General features: G+C 38.7%; 1 protein-coding gene across 1 annotated transcript; it reads left to right on the top strand.

The window, feature by feature from the left end:
- The first annotated feature begins 1,036 nt into the window (after nucleotides 1-1,036).
- On the top strand, nucleotides 1,037-26,206 carry AGGF1 (angiogenic factor with G-patch and FHA domains 1). The gene is given in 15 exon segments (XM_083354740.1): nucleotides 1,037-1,422; nucleotides 2,447-2,546; nucleotides 3,838-4,025; nucleotides 5,192-5,338; nucleotides 6,917-7,105; nucleotides 8,998-9,331; nucleotides 11,432-11,543; nucleotides 13,282-13,333; nucleotides 13,461-13,562; nucleotides 13,798-13,963; nucleotides 15,742-15,824; nucleotides 16,993-17,120; nucleotides 17,940-18,039; nucleotides 25,009-25,161; nucleotides 25,163-26,206. Coding segments are annotated over 15 exon segments (2,064 nt in total). The 5' UTR covers nucleotides 1,037-1,269; the 3' UTR covers nucleotides 25,220-26,206.

The raw sequence follows: 26,206 nt of genomic DNA on the forward strand, positions 1-26,206 counted from the left end.
TAAAATATTTATTTGACTTTGTAGATCAACTTTCAGGGAGCGGGAAACCTTGGGAACTGCTGTTCTAGAGAAAGGATCTGTGAGGCTTGTGAATAAAAAAAATTAATCGGAATTTTTTTTAGAAAAAAATCCCCAACATAGATATTTAAGTAACTCAGTAATTTTCTTTTGCTTCTCCTCATCCTGGCCTTTCATAGAAGAATAAAACCAAAGTAGCCTATTCTGTAAACCTGACTGCTTTTTGCATTATTCCAAAATTCATTTGGAATTAACAGAAACTCCAGGTTAAGTCCTTCATTATTACTGAGGGAAAACTACTTTGCTCAATTCATCTTGGGTATTTGATAAAACACAAGGTACACCGAAACACTGGTTTTCAGAAGAATTATATTTTAAGTGATATTTTAATATGAACAGTAAATATTTTTCTTGCCCTTAAAGGTGAAGCCAATTTCTTGGGGGGGATCTAAGGAAAAGGATCTAATAATGGCTCACTGGCAGTATATATATATAGTTCAATGTATCCGTAATTGTATTAATTTACGTGATGAAAATAATATTGTTCTTTAAAAGCATAGCTCGACATGTTAATCCTAGAGGCTTAGCTTCTAACAAATCAAACTATTGGAAAAATAGCTTCCAAACGTATCGTATGGGTCGGAAAAATCAACCACGGACTTCGGAACCAGCAGGAAGTGTAAATACAAAAGGAAATTTTGTAAGTGGAATAAACTACTTTCTGTTACCCTGCGTTTCACGGACACGGGAGGCGTGTTTCAACTCGGTTCTGCATTCTGAGCGTTTGAACCTCCAGCCCTAAAGACAGCATATGCAAAAAAAAAAAAAAAATCCCGGGCAGGGACGGACAAAGACTTCCCGCGCCTCCTTGGCCGCCAAAATGCAGGCCGCGAGCGCACACAGCAGAACCGATCCCCCTTGGCGTAGTAAGGCGTCACTTCCTCCCTTATCAGGAAGAGCGACGAGGCCGCCCTTCATCGCCGGCGAACTTTGTTAGCGGGGATTGTTTTCTTGAGGGCGGAAGACCCACGAGGAGCCGGGGGGGGGGCGGCTGCGCTTCTTTGGCGCGGGGGGCGGGGAGCGGCTGGGGTGCTATCGGGGCTGCGATGGGCGAGAGGGAGGTCGTGGAGGCACCGGCGGCGGCGGCGGCGGCGCTGCTGCTGAACAGGCGCGGAGGTCGCTGCTCCTCAGCCTGCCCGGATCGCTGAGCAGCCGCCGCGCCTCCTCGTAGGCGGCGGCGGAGGGGGGGGGATGGCCGAGGCGGCCGGCGAGTCCCCGGCGGCTGCCCTGCGGGAGAAAGTGGCTGCGCTGGAAGCGGAGTTGAGCGCCTGCCGGAGACGACTTGAGCGGGAGAAGAAGCGGCGCCTCCAAGCCCAGGCCTGCGCGGCCAAGTTACGGAGGCAGGTAGGCGCCTGCCCGCCGCGGCTCTTGCGCCTTTTCACTCCAGCCGACTTCTCGGGGACAGGCAGTTTAACCTGCTGGGGCTGCGCTCCTTAGCCGCGCCGCTGGGAACCCGTGGAGCTGGTTGCTTGTCGCCTCTGTTGAAGGGATGAGGTCCTCTTTCCCCTGAATTGTGCTTGGTTTACTACCAGGCCTTGGAGAGGGACAAGAGGCAACCCAGCGCCTCGGCTAGCTCTATTGGTTCCCTGCCAGGGAGTAGAGTCTGGCAAAGATGTTGGGCTTGAGCTGAATCGTCCTGGTCCAGCTTTCCTTCATTAGATCCTGGCTTTCTTCTCTCAACATGGCAGCTGCCCTGTATTTCAGGCTTGCAGTTGCCCTGTTGACTGATTAAATGCCATCAGATCGTTTTTGACTCTTGGTGACTACATAGATTTTTTTTTCACCCCATTATGATCTATCCCTAATATTTCTTGCATTCCAGAGAAAGGTAGGCTCTCTCAACAAACTCAGATGATTTTTGAAGATGGTTAAGTACACTCAGTAGTCTTTCAGAGCCATGGAACAATAAGAATCTATTAAAAAGGAAAAAAAAAACAGTAAGCCAGTGTGAGGGATGAAGGCTGCATAATCCATTTACAGGTAGTGTTTGACTTATGACCATTCGTTCAGTGACCATTTGAAATTATGCTACTGCAAAAAATGACTTACAACCAACCCTTGCACTTATGACTATTGCAGTGTCATCATGTGATCAAAATTCAGGCATGCAGCAATCCACATTTACATGGAAAATCCATTTCGATTATTCAGTGGTCAGTTTCCAAGTGCTACTAATTCAAAAGAATGTAGTTACCTGAAAGTATTAAATTTTGTCTTGACAGTCAACTTAATATTCCATCTCCAGCAACATGTTTTTCCTTTCTATACAAAGAAGGATCTGATCAATTGGAAATAATATTTTTTGTTGAAAAAGTCATACTAATCTATGTTGTAGGATTAATTTTTAACTGCTTGTGTTATTTTGTAGGTTGAAAAACTTGGCAAAGTCAGCAATGGTGAAAGAAATGAGAAGACCACATCTACTGTAGAAGTGCAAACTGAAGACTCTGCTGCATGGTTATATGCAGGTAATAGGACATAACAGAAATCATATGAAGATTCAAAATAAGGGGTCCTTGTTGTACTGTGAAGCTTGGTTGTTTTCTAGCATTGTTTGCTACCACTGATGTTATCAGATTTGGGTAATTTGGGTAATGAAATGTCTGCAAAAAAACCAACCAAGCTTAGAGAGCTGCAAAGACTCATTTCATCCCTGAGCTACAAATACTCCTATATTGGATTCAAAATAATCTTGTGGCTATTTGATACATGTCTGTTGTGTTTGTATTGCTGATAAAGTACACTGTCCTAAGCAATAGAAAATGCTGCAAGTTGCATTGTTACACTCTACATTTATTATTAAAAACATTGTTATAAAATTACTTACACAATAAGCTTCCAGTGCAACTTAAAAATAGAAATAATTAATTCCTTCCATTATAGACTGAAATATATTATTTGAAAAGAAAAAAAAGTGATGGTGGGGGGAAGAGAAGGTAAAAGCAAATTTAATGTTTAAAATTACAGCTCATATCATGACCACCTAATGACAAAAGTTCAGTCAAGTAACTAGATATGATACAATTTTAGCCAATTTTCCAAGCATCTATTTGGTTATATAAATTCATTATTAATCTCTGTTCTATCTTTGGGTTTAATATTTTGTCTAATAGTAAAAATTCATAATGACTATATACTTTTAAAGCTAATAAGTAAATATGTAACACATCTAACATTCCTATTTGCTTATCCCTAGCTTTTACATATCAAGACAAGCTATCAAAATCAGTTGCTATCAAAATCCATGTTTGGGTTAAGGCTATTCACCAAGGCAAATCCACTCAGGAAAAATATGCTTTTATGTGTTTACAATGATTGGAATGAATGTATAGTTTTCTTGTGTATCTTTGAATTACTCTAGAGCGTAGGGCCAATAGTCTCAATATTATACAGAGCCCTAGAATAGCCTGATTAACAACAGTCTTTGTATTTTTTGTATGCTTTGATGCTATTTATTTATATTCTGTTTGTATTTGTGTGTATCTGTATCTATAGCTAGCTAGCTAGTCTTATGAAACTAAAAATACTTCCAAAGGCTTACAAATACCAAATTACTGTATATTATTATTTTGTGGTAAACAATGCAGCAGAAATTAAATTGAGAACTAAAAATCAATAGAATCTTACTTTGGTATTTAAATTGTGATGGACTTTAGTGCATGAACACTAGGAAATGGGAAATATATATAGCTCAATAAAATGAGCATTGTCTAGTATGTAAAATATTTTTTTCTAATACTTCACTCTAATTTTTAACAGATTATTATTATCCTCACAATTATTACAACTGTTCTGAATTATCCAGTGCACCAGTGCAGCCAAATAACAATAATGAAATATTGACCCCAAATTGTACAGATCATTTACAATTAGACAATCATTTAGATGTTAAAGACAGACAGCAGGATGAGCTTGAGGAACAGGGCAACATAATAAATAATGTGCAGGTAAGATCATTTATTTGTCAAATTTATATATTTTTTCATCCAAAAATTGTTTATGATATATTTCATTATTCCATTTCATTTTTCTAACAGCTTTTAAATTAGTTTATGTTTAGACATGCTGGAAGTTCACTAATAAACATCAGAATACTAAATGGGTACTAAGATTAACTCTCTCTCTCTCTCTCTCTCTCTCTCTCTCTCTCTCTCTCTCTCTCTCTCTCTCTCTCTATATATATATATATATATATATATATATATATATATATGTCATTATACTGGCTATTGATGCTTGAGGCATTATTTTGAATTATCTACATAGAATGATGCATGAAAAAAGAAACATGCTTCTCTAGATAAACGTAAAATGCTTTTAATTGTAACTGTGTATTATCATTAATGAAAAACATGCCACTAAGTTCTTTACTTTTTAGCAACTTCCCTCCATATTGATCATTATTGCTATAATCTTAAGATAGCTTTACGGTCTACTTTAATTGCGAAAGGATTGTGTCTGCGTAGGCAATAGTGAAGAGACTAAATAATATTTTTAAAAATTCTATTTTTAGTGACTACAGCAATAACCTCCGAGCATTTCATAAATGGATGGAGTTAATTTTAGCAACAGTCGCTACTTTCTATTCTTTTGGAAACTAGCAGAAAACTATGGTGCAGATATTTGGGGATCTGCCACTGAATTTTATTTACATGATTCTGGAGACTTCTAAGAATTACAAAAAAAAAAAGCTTGGAGGACTTTAAAAATACTTTATTCTGTATAATAAACATATCTTCTTTTTTACAGTGTACTTTTCCACAAAGTTTGTACAATTCTTTCGTTAGTATAATTTTTTAATATTTATATGGAATATTTAACTTTAAAAAATAAGATGCAATTCATACGTTACTATATCATGCTAGAGATTCACACACAAATAATTTATAATAAAAAGTGGGATTGGTTGCTCTTATAAGCTAATATATTTAGCAGATAATATTTTGGAATGAACGTACAAAATGAAATTATCACATGGAATGAAATCTAAACTTAGTTTGGGATTTGGTGAATCCTTCATAAAGTTACTATAAAATAAAGCTTGCAAAATAAAAGATTGCATTATTACTACATAATATAATTTATCATATTATATTGTATTTCTTCATCGTAGAAATCAAAAGATGTTTCATTAACAGAAGGCACATTAGCAGAAAGTCTGAGAGCTGCTGCAGAAGCTGCTGTATCACAAACAGGATTTACATATGATGAAAATACTGGATTATATTATGACCATAGCACTGGATTCTATTATAATTCGGTAAAGTTTTTTTATATTGAAGTTTTCATTGTTTACCTAAAGTATATTATTGTGAATAAGTTTTAACTATTAGAATTTGGTAGCAAATCATCAAATTAAACATATTTGTGAATTGTTTTGAAAGTCATCAGCAGTTCTAAGTAACAAATAGTTGGATTAAAAACAAGGCTTGTGTGTCTCAAACTGGTTTGTGAAAAGGAGGGATTGTAAAAGTAATATGAGAATACATATGAGGTGACATGCCTCTGAAATTTGTTTCAGCTAGAGAATATTCAAGGGCATCTACAAATGTATAGTTCATGAACTGTCCCCCTTAAAGTGGCATATTGGAATGCTTTTGGAAATAATTATAGTAGGGTGATCCCATTATAATCATATTCTGGGATCAGTGATGCAATCAGAAGAAGAGTTTATTTTAACAGTATCAAGTAAACATTCTTAAAGTTATATTTTAGGACTAACCTTTTAGGACTAACCTAACAATGATAAAATAAGATACTGATCATTTTCATTGAATCAATTATAACAAAAATATGGAAAATACAGAAACTAAAATACAGAAATCTAGCGTACAAAAATATTGAACAGAGGGCAATAAAAGTCAGACTTGTTTTAACAGTAAAGCTTCATTTATAAAGATTATGTACCCACTTCTAGTTTGAAGGATTCTAAGAAGTGTACAAAGATATGTACGTTATATATAATAAGAAATATATTCAAAGAAATTGGGGGGGGAAGAAAAAATAGATGAAGAAAAAAGACATTAGAAAAAAGATTGTTTTTTCCATCTTTTTTCTGTTTGTTCCTTTCTTTTCCTCTTCACATTTTTTTTCTTTGAATGACAGTCAACGTAAAAAAAGTACAAAAAAACTGCAAGAAAGATTGTATTATATGCCAGCAATTCCATACCAATTAGGTCTTGGGGGCTTTCTAAAATTCTAACACCTCTACTCCGCGAGCTGCATTGGCTTCTGGTTGCTCTCCGGGTGAGATTCAAGGTGCTGGTGATGACCTATAAAGCCCTTAATGGCTTGGGTCCGGGATATCTGAGGGAACACCTGCTGCCGGCATCAAGTTCCCTTCGTCCAGTGCGCTCCCACAGGGAGGGCCTTCTCAGGGTGCCGCCGGTTAAAGATTGCCGGTGGGTAACACCTAGGGGGAGGGCCTTCTCTGTGGGTGCGCCTGCCCTCTGGAACCAGCTGCCCGCGGAGCTTAGGACCGCCCCCGACCTTCGTTCATTTCGCCGGGAGCTGAAGACCTGGCTCTTCGAGCTCCCTGGCCCAGCCTGAGAGTTTTTAATTGGGGTTTTTATTTTTTTTCAGGGATTAAATTTAATTCTTTTTAATTCTTTTTATTTTTTTGTATCAGTGTTTTAAGTACCCTGTAAACCGCCCTGAGTCCTTCGGGAAAGGGCGGTATATAAATCCAATAAAATAAATAAAATAAAATAAATATATCTTGCAAAGTGTTTTTATCAAACAAATTGCCAAGTGTTGTTGTAGTATATATCTGTCAAACTACATAGTAACATGTATAAAATACCAGATGTAAAGTTATGCATATTTAACTTTATTAAAGGAAAATCAGCTGTATTATGATCCAACCACTGGAATATATTATTACTGTGATGTTGAAAGTGGCCGATACCAGTTCCACTCTCGAGTGGATCTACAATCTTACGGAACTGAAACTCTTCAGAGCGGCAGAGACAGAAAAGGCAAAAAGAAACGAAGAGATGCAGAATGCTCTAGGACAAATGAGCACAAGGTATTTACTTAGCAAACGATTTTTACTTAATAGAAAGGCACCTTTGGTGCCTTTATATTAGCCTCTTTTCATATTAGCCTCTTTTTGGTGTCTAGTAAATAAATAAATATGAAATACTGGCAATTATAGATTATTTCGTATGGCAGTAGATTACGCTGTAAATAAATGTGAGGCTTTTGCAAATGAGAATAAGGGTGGTGAAACAGTTTGAAACAATTACTGTAGCTATTAAACCCATAAGATTCAGAATATTCACAGTTCAGACTGTGGATGCGTATACCCATTAATTTTGGGGAAGTGAAAATTGGGGTCCTTGTTTAGTTGAACTGGATCAGTAGAGGACTTCCTTCTGAACTGAAAATATAAGAAATCCTATGCTTACTATATAATAAGATCCACTGAATTCAGTGGCTCTTATTCCAAGTTATGTAGTAAGAGCCACTGAATTCAGTGGATCTTAATATATAGTTATTGTACTGTGTACTAAATTGAGTTTGCCCTCCCACAGGTAATGATTTGAGAAAAAAAGTATTCAGGAAAATATGGTGATTATAATTTGAAATACAGAGCAGTTCTGGCAAGTTACTATATATTTGATGTCATGATAATTCAGTGAAGCATATTTTGTGACTTTTCTTCTGATTAACTCAAAGCCAATTGGAACTGACAAAGATTCTTCCTTTTGGAATGCTGAGTTGGACTATGCCCCCCAATAAGCCATAGTACCCAATAAAATTATTTTGATGATTTTTAAAATTTTATACTGAGCATTGGGAGGCAATTTGATTTATTACTTGCTTTTTTGTCTTTAGGTAGATTAAGGCAGGTCATTTAGATGTAAGTCATCAGAAATTATCTGTTCCTTCAGATAATTTGCAAAATACACTTATGGTCTCTCTATATGTTACACTTTGTCCTAAATTATGCATTGCTTCTCCTCTTTGAGGTAAGTAATTTTTGACCTTAACAATAAGTAAAATGAGTGGTAGATAAAACAAGGAACTTAAATTGCTTATGGCTTCATTATAAGAATTTGTATCCTTAAAAGTGAATATAAAATAAATTAGCAGCAGCCCAGCAGCACTGAAACAGGCACAATTTCTTTTGGAAATTATAGGTCCTGGATTTTGGACACATTTATAAGTTAGCCCATTTGAGGTACCTTGGCTGAATACTGTTGACAGAATGCAGCATGTTGTCCATTTAAAGGTTATGGGAACAAGAGTTTTAGTAGTATATAGGTAGATAACCAGAAAGCATTAACAGAACAATGGTTGACAGTCTTTCTCCCACAAAAAAAATAGCTTGACAATTCTATCCAGAATATAATTGACTCATTTCTGTAAAAGAAACAATTGGTCTTCCCTGCCCTTCTCTTTAAACAAGTTGGAGCTTCAAGTAGGTATATGTTTTTTCCTAAGAAAAGAAATTAAAAGACAAATTATAACTGTTTTTCCTGAGTTTCCTGACAGAATTTGGAAATGATGCTTATTTGGCCAGCTGTTTTTATTCTAACAGACTACTGGACTAAAGAAAAATATAGGAAATGGTTTGGGGGCAAAAGGATAGGAGGAAAGCGACATCCCCAAAGTGCAAGTTACAATTTGTTAAAAAAGAAAAAAAAGTGTTGAGAGTAGTAATGGAATGTAAAGGCTAAAATACTGTGAAAAGAATGTTTTGCCATAATGGTTAAAGTGATCAAAGTTATTTCTCTTATCAGCTATATACTGTGTGTATGTGTTGTGTGTGTGTGTGTGTGTGTTTGTGTGTTTAAGACTAGGATTTTTATTTTAAGATTGTTTTAAGATTAGGATTAATTTTCTGCATATATAGACACTAATTTTAAAACTTAACTTAGTTCCTCAAGTTTTCCTTTTTCTATAAATCTTCAGAATCTGAACACAGAAGAGCAAAAATCATCTAGCGATCTGAATTGCCTTTTTGCCGCTAATGAACCAAGTTCTCCAGGAGAGGAAGAATTTCCAGATGTGAAAAAAGCTAAAGTGGGTATTGATACAAGAAACACCCAAAAGTCCAGGGAATCAGTTACTGCCAACAGAAGTAGTGTAAATGCAGAGTTTACTGCTACTATAGAAGATAATAAAACAGATACAGAAAGTGAACCAGAAGAAGGTGAAATCACAGACACTGAACAGGAGGAATACAGCAGTGAAAATGAAGTGACAAGTGAAGAGACTGTAAATTCAGAAGATGTGGACAGTGAAGGTGAATTAAAGGTTTTTATGAAGGATATTTAGGAATAATACTTGCAGATTAGGAATGATAAAAAATAATTGTCAGAAAATTGAATTATACACATTTGAATGCAAAACTGTTAAAATCAGGTTCTTCAGCGAAGTATATAAAATAACCCAATGTCTTGCTTATGAATACTGCAATTAAATATGATCCATAATTAGAAAAATATATCAAGTAAAAGCTTACTGTGCATATTGCTGTTTATATGGATATTTATAGAAAAAAAATATGGATTTCATATCTTCAGAAAAACTATTTTTACATGCGGATATAAAATGTTTATTGATATAAATTAGTTATTAAGATGATAATACTCTTTAAAAAGTACTTACAGTTCACAAAAAGTTCAATAACATTTAGTCTGCTGCTGAGAAAAAGTATCACTTCTGTTTTGTTGCAGACTGCTCCAGAAAATGAACTATACAGATAGTCCTTGATTTACAACCACAACTGAGCCCAAAATTTCTGTTGCTAAGCAAGACAGTTGTGAATTTTGGCCCATTTTATGACCTTTCTTGCCACAGTTGTTAAGTGAATCACTGCAGTTGTTAAGTTAGTAACATGGTTGTTAATGAATCTGGCTTCCCCGTTGACTTTGCTTGTCAGAAGGTCACAAAAGGTGATCACATGATCCCAGGATGCTACAACCATCATAAATGAGTCGGTTGCCAAGCGTCTGAATTTTGATAACATGACCATGGGGATGCTGGAATGATTGTGTGAAAAACAGTCATAAGCCACTTTTTTCAGTGCCTGGTCACTTTGAACGGTCACTAAGTGAACTAATGTAAGTTGAAGACTACCTATGCAGCCTTTCTTGGTTTGACTTCTAAAATATAGACCCTAAGGCAGGGGTGTCAAACTCAATTTCATTGAGGGCCGCATCAGCACTGCGGTTGCCCTCAGGGGGCCGGGTGGGTATGGCCAGGGTGGGCGTGGCCTACTGGGTGGGCGTGGCTAGACTATATGGCCTACTGGGTGGGCGTGGCCAGCTCTACATCGTTCGCATCAAGGGTGCCTATTGGGGGCCTGGGTAGGAGTGGGACAGATCTGAGGGTCTCTGGGCCAGGGCCAAGGCAGTGGGGGCCGTTCCCTCACTGTTTCCAGGATGGCTTTGCGAGCTGCATGAAACCACTTCGCGGGCCGGATCTGGCCCCCGGGCCTTGTGTTTGACATGTCTGCCCTAAGGAATCATCCATCTTTCAATTACTATCATTGTTAACTAAATAAGAAGCAAATATACAGTAATTAAGAATTCTATTCATTCAGTGGCTAATTAAAGATGCTGAAGGGAAGTCCATATGAATGTAATGGCATTGTCTCATTCATGTTCTCCAGCAACTGTTGTTGCGAGACGTTGTCTGTCTGTCTTGTACGCTGCCCATCTCGTAGTTCTGGACAACTCTGTACTGTTAGGAAAAATGATAGAAAATATATTGAGCATGTAGCTGAATGTTCCGATTAACAATAAGTGTAACATCTACAAATGCATTCCCCATTTTTCCTCTCAAATACAGCAGCTCTCTTCATTGCTCCTTTCACTTAATCTAGCAAAGTTGTGATTGCATCACTTTAGGATTAGCACATTGAAATGACGAAAGTTCTCTCCATTGCTTTGGTTACTCTAAGATTATTTTAACTGCTGTGTTCTTGTCCCATATATCAGACATGTCAAACTCACGACGTCACGTGACGTGTTACGTATCAGGACAGTTTTGCCATTGCCGACAATGGAGTGGGCATGGCTTCTGCATGATGCGTCCGGCCCGTGGGCTGGCAGTTTGACACCCCTGCCATATATGCATGTAACCAAGATGTATCTCTCTAGAGTTATATTGATTAGCACTGGTCTTTAATGGCTGCAGCTTGGGAAAATAAGCTTGTCAGTATTTCCCTTGTAGATATGGTTGCATTATTCATATTTTAATTTTTACATAGTTGTTACACATTTTGTATATTGCTTCCAGATATATAATGGCTGAAAATCAAATGTGTTTTTGGGAGATACAGATTGGATAATACAGGAAAGTTTCTCTTTCTTAGCTTGATACTGATTTATTTATTTAGATGAAGACAAGATCTGGCCACCTTGTATCAGAGTGATTGTAATTAGGTCACCAGTACTGCAGATGGGGTCTTTGTATATCATCACAGCTGTGAAACCTGCCACAATTGGAAGGTACCACCACACAATTGTTAATGAGATATCTAGATTTCTTTTTTGTTAATTCCATCCTGTTTATTCATATTTGTAATATTTTAATGATCATCTTTAATTAAGAGTTCATTTTGAATTAACCTGGTTTCTTGTATAAGTATTGGTTATAATGAATAGATTTACTATTCTTAAAACAATCATTTAGATTTTTTCATTAAAATACAAACACAAAAACAGATGCATGTACACATAAATGTATATGTAGGAAGTGCACTCAGGAGATACAGTTGGGGAAAAAAACGTCCTCAAGTTATGTCTACGTTTCTTTTTTCTTTCCTTACTGCTGCTTAGGTAGAGACTCATATCCTTGCATAAAAGGCATTTGCATCCATTTGGATGCATTGGGGTTTTTCTCTTAATTTATCATCTCAGTTTAAGGCATTTTGATGGACTCCTGAATCTGGTTTGCCAGCTATGATAAAATCCCATGTTTGTGTGTGTGTGTTTATAGGTGACTATCTAAACCCTACTCCCTTCTAATAATAATTCCTTCTAAGTCCACTGATGGATTTATCGGATGTCTCTGGACAATATTGGCAATAACTGTGTCCCGATGGGTATTTCAAACAGTGTTGGATGAAATTACTGTTTAATTCAACTAGGGTTTTGTAGAAAGTTATGAAAATAACTAGATTCTAATGCTCCGCAATGAACTGGGGGGGGGGGGAAGAATCAATTTGTATCTAGAGTTAGGCAAACTTTAGAGGGCCTTCTCTAAGCCCATTTTGATGGAACCAGGACATACTATTCATTATTTAGCCAAATAAAGCACTAAAAGATCAGCATTCAACTTTTCTAATTATTTTACTAAAAATAATTTTAACCTCAAAATTCAAAGAGTTACAGTAGTGGTCAAAATTATGGAAATCTTTTGGGAAAAGTGTATTTTTGAAGTTTGATGGCTAATAGCTAGCACCACTTTTTTTTTGGAGCAGTACCATAAAATTATATATCAGTGGAAAGATAATGTAATCAAAAATGTAATGCAACATTGTTCAATTATCTGTGCTGTATTCTATGAAAAGTTATAGCCAAATAACCAGAAAAAGAAAGCACAACTTGCTTAGGTTGATATCAGGAAGCTTTCCTTCATCTGATTGTAGCCAATGAGCATGAGTGTTTAGAGAGCCAATCACGTGTCATCCTGTTTTGGCAATGAGCCAATCAGATCACAGTAGGATTCAGTTATTGATGTCATGTATTGAAGCTGAGAGGAGGACATGTGTCAGTGTGTTATGTGATCCCTATCAAGCTGGTTGGTTTGTTTTTTTCTTTCGTTTAATGAGCTTGTAAAACGTAATAAAATTAAATTAATGGTATAAAGAGTTGACAGGTTGCCCGAAAAGTGATGTAAAATAGTATTATTAAGTGAACACGGCTACAGTTATAAAGAAATTAGAAGAAAAATTGGTGGAAACTTAACCAAAGGTGGCATTTCTACTGTACACTTTTCCCAAAAGATTTCCACAATTTTGGCCGCTACTGTATATGTCTAATGCACTTACAGCTCTCAGAAGGTAATTATTAAAAAGTATGCCTCCGGTAACCCAAAGGCTTCCAGCAGGCAATTAAAGGAATGCTGACATAATCGCTAGTGAGGGATTCTGCCAATGAACTTGGGTGTGCCTCTGAGGCTAGCCTTGCTTCTGAGTGAATTTACGTGCCATCCCCAGACTTTTAACAATTATTTCTTTTACAGAGAAAAGGGGATGGAACATACCCTGCAGATTCCAGAGGCCTCTGTCAGCAAGGTAATCAATTCTTCAAGGATTTTTATGTAACTGGAGAGATGATTACAGCAGAAAAATGATTTATTACATTTTAAATGCTTTGGAATATTTATGTACTTGCTATCAAAATATTTGATTTTTCTGTTAGTTCCATGTGGAAGTATACTTTGATCATGAGCTGCAAAGTTATGTTCTTGTGGATCAAGGCAGTCAGAATGGTACTGTGGTTAATGGAAACCAAATTCTGCAGGTGAGTATAATAATGAGATATGTTCCTGGCTGGTTTTGTTGACCCCTACCTTTGCCCACCACTTGAAATGGCCACTTCTCTATCCTTTCTGCTCAGCTGTGACCCTGTTAAATGCATGTTTTTGCTGGGTCACGTAACACACTCACTATACCTTTCTCTCTGAAGTAATGGTCCCTGGCTCTTTTGTTAGCACTTAATTGTCTGCTTTCTAGTTCCTGTGTTCATTTATTTACAGCCTAAAACAAAAAGTGAGCCTCATGTTCTGGAACACGGTGATGAAGTGAAGATTGGAGAAACTGTACTATCTTTTCATATTCACCCTGGTAGTGAAACCTGTGATGGATGTGAACCAGGGCAAGTCAGAGCCCATCTTCGCCTTGATAAGAAAAATGAATCTTCTAGTAAGTAATGAAATATTATGGTTAACTTCTAAAGAAAAGTTAAAACAAAATATGTTGAAAATAATATTGTATAGTTAAGTTTAACATAGCTCACCAAAAAATTCACTAAATTGATCAACCTCAGAAACTCTTAGACATAGATATGAGGATCATCCAATGATAGGAAACATTCAAGATTTTTTTAACCTCTCAAATTGTCTCTCAGGATGCGGAATATATAGGCATATATTTATATTTTTTAGTCAATTGACAGCTGTTACACTGCATCTAATCTCATCCTAGATATATTAGAGGAAAACACAATTCTTTGCCTCCTTTCTAGTTGGGTTCATCACTCTCAGTGATCAGTTTAGCATAAGATCCACCAAGCTACATTTTACAGGTAGCGCAAGACAATATTTATTTCTGCATTGGTGGGGGGAGGGCTACATTTGTGTGTGGGTGACTAGGAGCCACCGCAATCTGGGTAATAATGCAGGAGGTTATGGGTAGTATTGGATTTTTCAATTTTACATGTGTGTTTTTTGCAAGCGAGAGATGGTTCCTTATTATTAGTCTTATTCTCAGACATTTTATATTTTGTTTGATGATAAAAATTGGCTAGAAATAATGTCTGTTTTTCTATCAGTTTGCTGCTAAATTTTGATAGCATGATTTCTGATGTTCTGTGAACTGTAAAAGAAAGTATATAGGAGTTCATTGACCAGTCTATCCAACAAAGTAGTTACTACACAGTAATATAAGGACAAGAAGCTGAATTTAGATCAGGGGTGTCAAACTCAATTTCATTGAGGGCCGCATCAGTATTGTGGTTGCCCTCAGGGGGCCGGGTGGGTATGGCCAGGGTGGGCGTGTCCTACTGGGTGGGCGTGGCTAGAGTGTGTATGACCTACTGGATGGGCGTGGCCAGCTCTACATCGTTGGCATCAAGGGTGCCTATGGGGGCCTGGGCAGGAGTGGGACAGATCTGAGGGTCTCTGGCAGAAGGAGGGTCTCTGGGCCAGGGCCAAGGCAGTGGGGGCCGTTCCCTCACTGTTTCCAGGATGGCTTCGCGGGCCACATGAAACCACTTTGCGGGCCGGATCCGGCCCCCGGGCCTTGTGTTTGACATGTCTGATTTAGATAATCAGTATTCCCTATAGTGAGCTTATTACTCCTTTATTACCAACTTCAGTTATAAGTGAAGCTAAAAGGTATCAAGTGTTAGATGTTGTCCTAATGTGTAGATAGCCACCTGACAATTAAAATATACACTTGTATCCTTTTCATCTCAAAGCAATTGAACATAAAAGCTTAGACCTTCATCAGTCAGAAATAGATAAATAAAGAAATAGTAAATAACTTACGCTCCTTCACAGGTTTTATAATGGAGGGGGGAAGATTGTGTTAGTTGAATCTGGAAGTGTTTTCAAAGCTAACTAATTTCATTAGGGCTTAAGTCTTTGTGAGCAACAGTTCATCAGATGCATAGAATGGCTTGTTCTTATAGGACTTTCAATACAGTGAGTATGTTTAGCAAATAATACATTCTTATCCTTTTCATTTGCTAATTGATAAGGTAATACTCAACCTCTTCCTCTCAAATTAAAATCCTTCCCATTCTAAACATCTGAAGGAGTGAGCACCTGCTCATAAATGATGATGCACTAATGTTGGTTAGTACTATCAGGTAGATTAATACATTAGTATAGGTGTAAGTCTAACACGGCTAATTTGATTCCTATCTACATGCAGTAAGTTACTGATTTTGTTATTTGATGAATTACTTTGTATTTCAGTTGTCCCTACATTGTCAAAAGAAGAAAAGGAATTAGTTAGAAGAAAAGAATTAAAACAAATACGTGTAAAATATGGCTTACAGGTAGATTTTTAAATGTATTCTTAATTGATAATGCATTTTGGAACTTTTAAAAAAGCATTTGAACTCTTTGTATATTCCGATATGCCTCAATTATGATAGTTATCAAGTCTGTAATACAGAATGAGATGTACTACAAATAAGAATCAGGATACCATACTAGACTGAAACAGTGGAGATATCAGTTCAAGTCCTTATTCAATCATGGAGCTCATTTAATAATTTTGAGTTAGTCATTCTCGCTCACCTAAGCATTCACGATTATGTGAGTGTTTAACACAAATTGACAGAAGTGTTTCTTGCCTGATTAGACCACAGACAAAGGCCCTGACAGTGTCTACAGCATCATTGTAAACACAGTATTGCCCTTTTAATAGTAACTTAAGAATGTAAAAGCAGAGCTACTGAGTAAAACCAGAGACCTTTCTAGTCCAATACCTAGCTTTCTATTGCAGATAATCAGCTCCTCAAACCCCAGAAATAAGGCTTAAAGGCAAAAACTACAGTATGTTGGTATACAGGTAGTTCTTGACTTACAACAATTCATTTAGTGACTTCCAATTCATTGGAAGTTACAACAGCACTAAAAAAGTGACTTATGACTGGTTTTCACACTTAACATCTATAGCAGCATCACCATGGTCATATGATCAGAATTGGTGCACCTGACAATCGGCATGTATTTGTGACAGGTGCACTGTTCCAGGGTCATGTGATCATCATTTCTAACCTTCCTAGATGGCTTCCGACAAGCAAAGTCAATGGGGGAAGCCAGATTCACTTAATGGCCACATGATTCTATTAACAGCTGCAGGGATTTGCCCGACACCTGGGGCAAAAAAGGTCATAAAATGGGGCACAACTCACTTAACTGTCTTGCTTAGCAACAAAAATTTTGAGATCTGTTGTGGTTGTAAGTCAAGGACTACAAAGCAAATCTGAAATAAAAAGGAAAAAAATATGCTTCTGCTTCCCCTTTATTATGCATACTTTATGAGCCTATGCCATTTTCTATCCCTCCTAGTCATTTCTAAATTAAAAGTATATAAATAATTCTTTTTTTACGATTTTTCATGCCCTAGTATTTTTACCGCAATTTCCTGTAACAATATATATAACTAAGATTTTAAAAGTACACTTAATTTATGAGGCTTATTTTTGTTTTTAAAAGAATACAGAATATGAAGTTGATAAAGTGGTGAAAAATCCGAATTACAAAGACAGAGCAGGAAAGCGCCGTGAAACAGTTGGAAGTGAAGGGAACTTTTATAGAGATGATGCCCCAGCCTCTATACATGTGTAAGTTGGTTGGGTTTTTTTATTTTACATAATTAGGTGTTACAGTAATATACAACCCTGCTTAAGATTCAATTCTCTTAAAAAAAATCTAAAATAAATTGGCACGTTACAAATATTAAAACAAAACAAACCATGTTGCAGTCATAGTGAAGTTTAATCTTCACTATGACTGCAACATGGTTTGTTTTGTTTTAATATTTTAATATACATTAAAAGTATGTTAGAGACAAGCACTTTAAATTGTGTCTGATAAGAATTTGATATCTGCATTAATTGGAAGTCAGGATTGGTATAATATGATCAGAATAATAGGCACTGTAAAATATTATAGTTGCATGAAGGATTCTTAGTGCTCTCTGAGCTTAGTTGTTTTCTTGTTTTTATTACCCAAACTAGATAACTTCATCAGTGCTGTAGGGAATGGTAGGGAATTGCTCTCATTTTATATTCTAGTGGATTGCCCTGTCAGTGTTGGTGGGGCTGGTCTTGGTGATTATTTGGTAGGGCGGTTTGCTGTTAGCTTGTTCAACAGTTCCTTGATTGGGGTATTGCTTCTTGTTATTTTAATGTTATTTGGTGTTAATCTCTGCTCATCTGGATATTGTTTGCTGGTGACGTGTTTTGGTTGCAATTGTATGTTAGTTCTGGCATTTTGAGATATTTCCTTGCGTAAGCAGGTATATTTTATATATATAAATATATTTTCAAAATAAGTATTAAAATATAACCACGGTATTTTCCATGATTGAAACTGAAGAATAAAAATTTAAACTATTGTTGTTCCAACTTCCCCTTTCCACGTTTGTTTTACTTTTGAAGGGAAATTAGTGAGAGTAACAGAGGACACAAAATATTGGAGAAGATGGGATGGAAGAAAGGAGAAGGACTTGGAAAGAGTGGTGGTGGAATAAAAGATCCGGTAGGTTTTTTGTTGTTGTTGTTTTGGTGAGCAATCCCATATAAATAATATCTTCTTAATTCTGTTTTATTTATAAAAGAAAGAACCCTGTTAAAATCAGTAGAACTTATTTTTTTAAGTATACTTGTGCTGTAGAATGCACTCGTCTTGCAAACCTCTGCAGATTTACCATATGGGATTTCTGAGAACACATAGTAGGTCTGAAAATGGCAGTGCCAGAAAAGGTGGATATCATGAGTTGGAAAGGATCTTGGAGATCACTCCATCCAACCCCCTCCCAAGTGCAAGAAACCAGGACTATCTTATTCCAAACAGCACATGGCGAAGCTCCAGCAAAGGACAGTTCATCATCTCCTGAGGCAGGCTGTTCCATTGTCTAATTCTTACCATTAGGGCTTTTTCTTGGTACCCAATTAAATCTACTTCCCTGTCATTTAACCTGGTTTTTTAATGCTGTTTTCTGGAGAAGTCTGAATAATTCTGCCTTGCCTTCTTTGTGACACTCCTTTAGATACTTCAAGATAACAATCATGTATCCTTCCAGGTTTTTCTTCTTCAATCAAAACACAATCAATTGTTTAGCAGTTAACAGATATATAATCTGATCGATAAATCTTATCATAATGAATTTTTTTATTGAAGTTTTACAGTACATTTTTAAATACAAAACCCCTCCCTCTCCCCAAACCTCCCCAACTCTCCCCCCTCCCCGACTTCCCAGAGCTAAATACAGGGTATAAAAATACAAATAAACATAATCTAAAATATGCAAACAACAATAAAATATTAAATTCTATCACACTTTAACTCTTAATAAAATAACTACAAGCTAGTTATACATCATATAAATCCACTACTTATTCAAATGCTAAGTGAAACTTTTTAGTCCCATATTTATTCTGGATATAATCAATCCATCTTCTCCACTCCACAATATACCTCTGTTGCGATTGGTCTTTCAAATACGCTGAAATCTTTGCCATTTCCGCCAAATTGGAAACTTTTAAAGTCCATTCTTCTATAGTCGGCGGTTCTTCCTTCTTCCAATATTGCGCTACTAAAAGTCTCGCTGCTGTAATTAAATTCAACATCAGCTTAGTGTCCACAACGGTAGTATCTGTGATAATGCCCAGTAAAAACAATTGCGGACAAAACTTAATCCTTTTCTTGAATATTTTTTGCATATTCCACCAAATTTTAATCATAATGAATTTTTGAATTACCTAAAAAAGAAAGTCAATACAAGTCGTCTTCACTTACTGACCACTCTCTCAGTGACCATTTGAAGTTACAGTGGTGCTGAAAAAATAACTTTATGGCTAATTTAAGACTATTTACAACTTTTACAGAGTCCCTCAGTCACATGATCACCATTATAGTCAGTATCCTATACTGGACCTGTAGGGTTTTTTTATTTTTATTTTTTAGCTCCCTGCAGTGCAGAAAGATTAGACAGAAAGGGACTGCAAGAGAGTAAGCAATTTATTCTTCTATCCAGGGAAAGCAAAGCAATCCCACCAGCAGCCTGAGGTTGAAAGCTACAGGTGCATTATGGAAATAGCTTACAGTACCCTCTTGAAATCCCTCCACTTTTACAAGTGGGAAACATTCAGGGAAAGGGCTGCCTTCAGAAATTGCTTCCCCCCCATCACCTCATAGAACTGAGACACTGGAAAAGGGATTTAAAGAGTACTATAAGTTGTTTGTGTAGCAAGCCTGCAGCTCCCAGCCCGGGCTGCTGGCACCATTGTATTGTTTTCAATGGGTACAAGACAGTAAGTGGAAATTGTCCTTTCCAAAGAGCAGAGGAGCCGGTGGGAGACAAACAAAAGCTGAAAGTGCGAAACTGACTAGTTTCATCTCTTTCCAGACAGAAAACAGTTGCAGCCATGTGATTTCCCGTTTATACATCACTTTGCTTAACTGTGGAATTGCTGGTCCCAGTTAGGGTTGTTAAATAAGGACGCTTATAACCACTTAGGGCATAATGCAAACTAGATTTTAGCCCTAAAGAACCTTGGGCGCACAACCCTCTAGTTAGTTACCTAGGGTTATCAGAGGCATATATTTTCTGCTATCAAAATTCCCTTGGAGAAGAGCTTAAGATTTGCTGCTGCTTATTCAGATACTGCTAAGCCTCTATACCTGCCAACAAGAACTTCAGAAATTCAGCTGGCCAATTCTGTGCGGGTTATGATTTATCCAGACTGAAACTCTAATAAACATTTTAATTGTTTCTGGTTTCATCTTGGAAAAATCTTCAAGGGTCTTATGAGCAAGTAGAATATGATGTCTTGCCCATCTTGTTCCCTGTGCCCATGTGCTCGGCTTATCTCATTTCTGCTGCTACATGTGAATTGAAGAGCAAGAGACCTGGCTACCCTCCACCCCTCTTCATGAGTTCCCAGTACCCTCCTTCACTTGTAGCTACCAGTCTCCTGCCACAGCCCATCTGCCCCCCTCACTTGTCCAGTGCCTTTTCTTCCCTTATTTCCCTGCCATTGCTGCTGTGTACGGCACATCCAATCTTTGCCCACTTGCCCTCCATCCCTATCTTTTCATCACCTTATTCTTCATTACATGCACTTTACTGCTGCTGTGTGCAAATATTGATGGTTTTGCATTTTCTCTGGAATGTGTATTCCAGTCTCTGCCTGAACATAACACACGTGCTTTGGACAATTAATGCTTGTTCCATACATGCAACATTTTGTAATTCCTACTATTACTCAGCATTAAAAATATCTGTGATTGGGAACTGACCATAAACCATTCCAATGAGATGCTTTTACAATGTGCAGAACAATAGCAAAATATGTCTTCAATCATTAACGCAAAAGCTGCATCTTTTGTAAGGTTGGTGCAGCTATCTCCCAACAGCCTGGGAACAATTGTAGTAAAGTAGCTGTGTGTTTGTATACGTGCAGAGGCATCTGTGTGAACCTTTTAAAATGGTGTTTCAATAACTGAAAAATATATTTTATTCATGATTGCTTGCTTTGCAAAATAACTCTTTCATTTAATTTCATTTCATTTCATTTATTGGATTTCTATACCGCCCTTCTCCCTAGGGACTCAGGGCGGTTCACAGGGCATATATAAATAGGTATACAAAAATTAAAAGAAAATTAAACCGTGCCCAATTAAAATACAGCAATAGTAAAATAATAAAACCAATTAAAAACCCATATTCCCCTTCAGGCCAGACCAGCTAACTCAAACAAGTGGGTCTTCAACCCGCGACGGAAGGATCGGAGGTCCGATGCCATCCGGAGCTCAACCGGCAGTTGGTTCCATAGTGCCGGGGCACCCACAGAGAAGGCCCTCCCCCTGGGGGCCACCAGTCGACATTCCCTGACTGGAGGCACCCTGAGGAGGCCCTCTCTGTGGGCACACACAGGGCGGAGGGGAGTTGACGCCGGCAGCAGGTGGTCCTCGAGGTATCCCGGACCCATGCCATGTAAGGACTTAAAGATCATAACCAAGACCTTGAACCTCACCCGGAAGACAACTGGTAACCAATGCAGCTCGCGGAGCAAAGGTGTAACATGGGAGTACCGGGAAACTCCCAAGACAACTCTCGCGGCCGCATTCTGTACCAGTTGGAGCCTCCGAGTGGTCTTCAAGGGAAGCCCCATGTAGAGAGCATTACAATAGTCTAGGCGAGAGGTCACGAGCGCATGAGTGACCGTACACAGGGCATCCCGGTCCAGATAGGGCCGCAAGTGGCGCACCAGGCTACTATATGGTCTTCCAGGGTAAGTCGTGAGTCTAGGAGGACTCCCAAGTTGCGAGCCCTATCCACGGGGGGTAAGAGCTCACCCCCCATAGAAAGCGGTGGAACATTTTGAATGTCCCGGGATGCCGGAATGTACAGCCACTCAGTCTTGTCAGGGTTGAGTTGAAGTCTGTTCCTCCCCATCCAGACCCGAACCGCCTCCAGGCAACAGGACATCACAGCGAGGGCATCACTGGGGTGGTTTGGGGTCAAAATGAAAAGTTGGGTATCATCAGCATATTGATGATACCCAACTCCAAAACCACGAATGATCTCACCCAGCGGTTTCATGTAGATGTTGAACAGGAGAGGCGAGAGAACCGACCCCTGAGGAACTCCACAAACGAGAGACCTAGGGGCCGATCTCTGCCCCCCTGCCAACACCGACTGCGAGCGACCCAGGAGATAGGAGGAGAACCACTGAAGAACTGTGCCTCCCACTCCCAATCCCCTGAGACGCCGCAGCAAGATACCATGGTCGATGGTATCGAAAGCCGCCGAGAGGTCTAATAGGACTAGGACAGAGGAATATCCCCTATCCCGAGCCCTCCAGAGATCATTCACCAGAGCGACCAATGCCGTCTCCGTGCTGTACCCGGGCCTGAAACCCGATTGGTAGGGGTCCAGATAATCCGCTTCATCCAGGACCAGAGGGAGCTGATGCGCCACCACACTCAACAACCTTCGCAAGAAAGCGAAGGTTGGAGACTGGACGAAAGTTGTTCAATACAGCTGGGTCCAAGGCAGGCTTCTTGAGGAGAGGTCTCACCACCGCCTCCTTCAAGACAGTGGGGAAATAACCCTCACTCAAAGAAGCAGATATGACCGCCTGGAGCCAGCCTCGTGTCCTCTCCCTAGCTGCATAAACCAGCCAGGAAGGCCACGGATCCAATAAACATGTGGTGGAGCTCAGCCTCCCCATAATCCTGTCCACTTCATCAGGGGTCACAGAATCAAACTCCTCCCAGATAACATTGACAAGACCGCCCGTGTCCTGATCGTCAGACTCTGCCCAGCTGGAGTCCGAATCCGAGCGATTTTATCTGACAGATGTTGACCAAATTCCTCGGCACGACCCTGCAAGGGATCCTCCCTCACCTCCTGATTAAGAAGGGAGCGAGTCACCCTAAACAGGGCGGCCGGGCGTTTATCTGCGGACGCGATGAGGGTGGAGAAGTAATTACACCTCGCCACCCTCATCGCTGCGAGATAAGACCTAATATGGGTTCTTAACCGCAACCAGTCGGATTCAGATCAGCTAGACCTCCAGCAGCTCTCTAGGCCCCGTTTCCGACGCTTCATCTCCCGGAGCTCCGCAGAGAACCATGGAGCTCGCTGGGATCTGCACCGGGTCAGGGGCCGCAAGGGTACAACCCGGTCAAGTGCCTCAGTGGCTGCCCTTTCCCAGGCTTCCACTAAGGCATCCGCCGAGTTGTGAGCAATAGAGGCAGGTGGGGACCCCAGCGCCGCTTGGAATCTATCAGGATCCATTAAGCGTCTGGGGTGGTACCATCTAATTGGCTCCGTACCCCCACGGCGGGGGGTGGCAAAACGGAAGACCAGCCGCAGGAGGTTGATGATCGGTCCATGACAGGGGCATAATAAATGGAGAACCCCCACCAAGATCATCCAACCACCGTCCAGATAAAAAAATCAGGTCAAGGGTGTGGCCTCCCTCATGAGTTGGTTCAGAAATTACTTGCGTCAGGTTCATGGCCGTCATGGAAGCCATGAACTCCCGAGCTAGCTCAGATGAGCCTCCCAGGGATGGTAGATTGAAGTCTCCCAAAACTATAAGTTTGGGAAACTCAACCACCAACCCCGAGAGGATATCGAGCAGCTCAGGCAGGGTTGCCGCTGCGCGACTAGGCGAAATGTACACCAGCAGCAAGCCCAACTGCGCCCCGGAACCAAATCTCACAAAGAGAGACTCACACCCGACTATCTGAGGAACGGTGGTCTCCCGCGGACATAAGGTCTCCCTAATAGTCACCACCACACCCCCACCCCTACCATGAGCTCGTGGCCGATGTAGCACCCGGAAGCCTGGTGGGCAGAGGTCAACCAAAGGGACCCCACCCTCTGGGCCCAACCAAGTCTCCGTGATGCAAGCCAGGTCCGCGTGCTCACCCTCAACTAAATCCCTAACGAGGGGAGCTTTCAAATGTTTTGCACAATTCTACACACAGGCATATGAACAATGGAGTTGGAATAACTGCCATTTTTGACCAAATGCAAAGTTTTGCTTTAAAAGCAAAGGTTTCTGTGCACAGATGTCATATGAAATTATATTTGCAAGGATACAGTTTTTGCACTGTATTACATTTACTGGAACTGATAAAGCAAACAAATTCAAATTTCTCAGTGATCTTTTCATTTTTACTGCTTACTAACAAGCCTACGAAACATGATATGCACGCATGATACGCATGGCTGTCATGCTAACATGATATGCAACAGGGTTAAGAAATTAAGAAATCTGGTCTGAAACAGCAGTAAGACACAAGGATGATTAAATTTAAAAAAGTCTTTCAAAAAGCTTTTGTCTGAAGTGATAAATTTGGTTTTTCAGGTGTGATTATGAGGAAAACGGAATTAAACTTCATGTCTGAAGGGTGACTGCTAAAGTCATGTTAGGCTTAATTAAGTTGTCTAAGAAAATTGAAAAGTTTTCCATGTATGATAAAATTAAATGGTGAACTAGTAATCCACTTGATTGAAACATGCACTTGAAATTTGACATGGCATATCTACTTGTTTTGTTAGAACAAATTAGTCTTAAAGACAGGAATTTTTTGATTGATATCTGATCTTGTAATATATTTGGTAAAATCAAAGCGTGCTATGCAGTGCAACTTCCCCATCTTCCTCTCTCTATATAGCCTGAATATATTTTGAAGGTGTACTGTAGCCAGAAGAACAAAGTATATCAGGCTATATGTTTCTATGTTGTTATATTTTCCCAGTGGCCATTTTGGGAGTCTTAGTGCCCGCCCCAAAGGACTGATGGAGTTGTATATGCAAAGCACGAATACACATCAACAGTACCTTAATAACATTTTAGCAAAGTAATGCTATTATCTCTAGGTTCTGCACACAACTGTGTTTTTCCAAGTCTAAAAAAAAAATAATTAAAACTATAGAATGCATGTTTATTGAATTTAATTTATAAAAATTTAATGTTTTAACAGATAAAACTTCAGTTACACAGGAAGCATGCAGGCTTAGGTGCAAGTATGCCTATTTCTGCTGAAGAGATTCAGATCATTGGTACCAAAAACAAAAGGAACTGGCAAAAAGCAAGAGAAAGATTTGCAGAAAAGTTCCAGGATTCTAAAACACTGAAAAAATGCAACGAAGAATCTAACCCGAATTAGAAGAGCAGCAGAATTGAATTCATAATTTGCTAGTTTGTTTATGTCATTATTTTTTTCCTTAAAGGTGGAAGTTTATTTGTATATTAGACTGCTATATAAGCTCACTTAATTGTAAAGCATTGTCATTTTACCTGTTGATTTGTTTCTCTGATACCAATTTTAATCGTAAGACGTGCATGGCTTGAAGTGGCCCAGCTCTTTTTGAAGAGTTTTGGAAGTGAGTATGAGGGTAATTCAGGATTTTTTTTTTATTCCACCACTTTGTTGAAATAATTTCTGTCACTTTTGATTCCAAACGGACCTCAAAGGAGTCTGTGGCCTGATGCAACAGAAAGCAAGAAACAAGAGCCAAAAGGAAAGCAATACTGCTGCATCTCACTTTCATAAAATGAAATCGATAGGTTTTCTAAAATTAGACAACAATTCTGGTCTAAATGCAATATCACTATTTTTTGGTGAGGAAATAATATACAAAAGGCCATATAGAAGGCCTTAACTTTCTTCTGTGAAGAATTCTAAGGGTTGTACATTAAGCTTCTAGTATTCCATTCAGGTAGCATGTTTAGAAAATGATACTATAGTCTGCTCTTCTGTACATTTTAGAATTCAGAATTACACAGTTCAAGGGCTGAGCTATTATAAAATCCAGAATCTTCCTGGATTCAATGATTGTTTTTGATGACATGCAAGGATGTTTCTCTCCAGTTTAGCTTTTTCAATATGCAGGGAGTTCCGAGATAGATAATGCAATCATAGATTTGGAAGTGGCAGAGTCTAGGACTTTGGTACCATAAACTAGTCCTGAAGTATAGATTAGCCCTATTAGCCTCCTTATCTTCAGTCTGTACTGCCATACACCTTAAGATTTTTAATAGACAAGCACTATTTATTAACTTTTGTCCATTGCTGGCAATGGAATTTAGGCTGGATTCTATTTTTTCCTCCCATTTTTCTTCAAGGTAGAGACTGAACATTTATTTATTGAAATGTTAATAAACACGCTTTCAAAAGA

Source organism: Vipera ursinii (genome assembly GCF_947247035.1).
Source record: "Vipera ursinii genome assembly, chromosome: 2".
Classification (NCBI taxonomy): Eukaryota; Metazoa; Chordata; class Lepidosauria; order Squamata; family Viperidae; genus Vipera; species Vipera ursinii.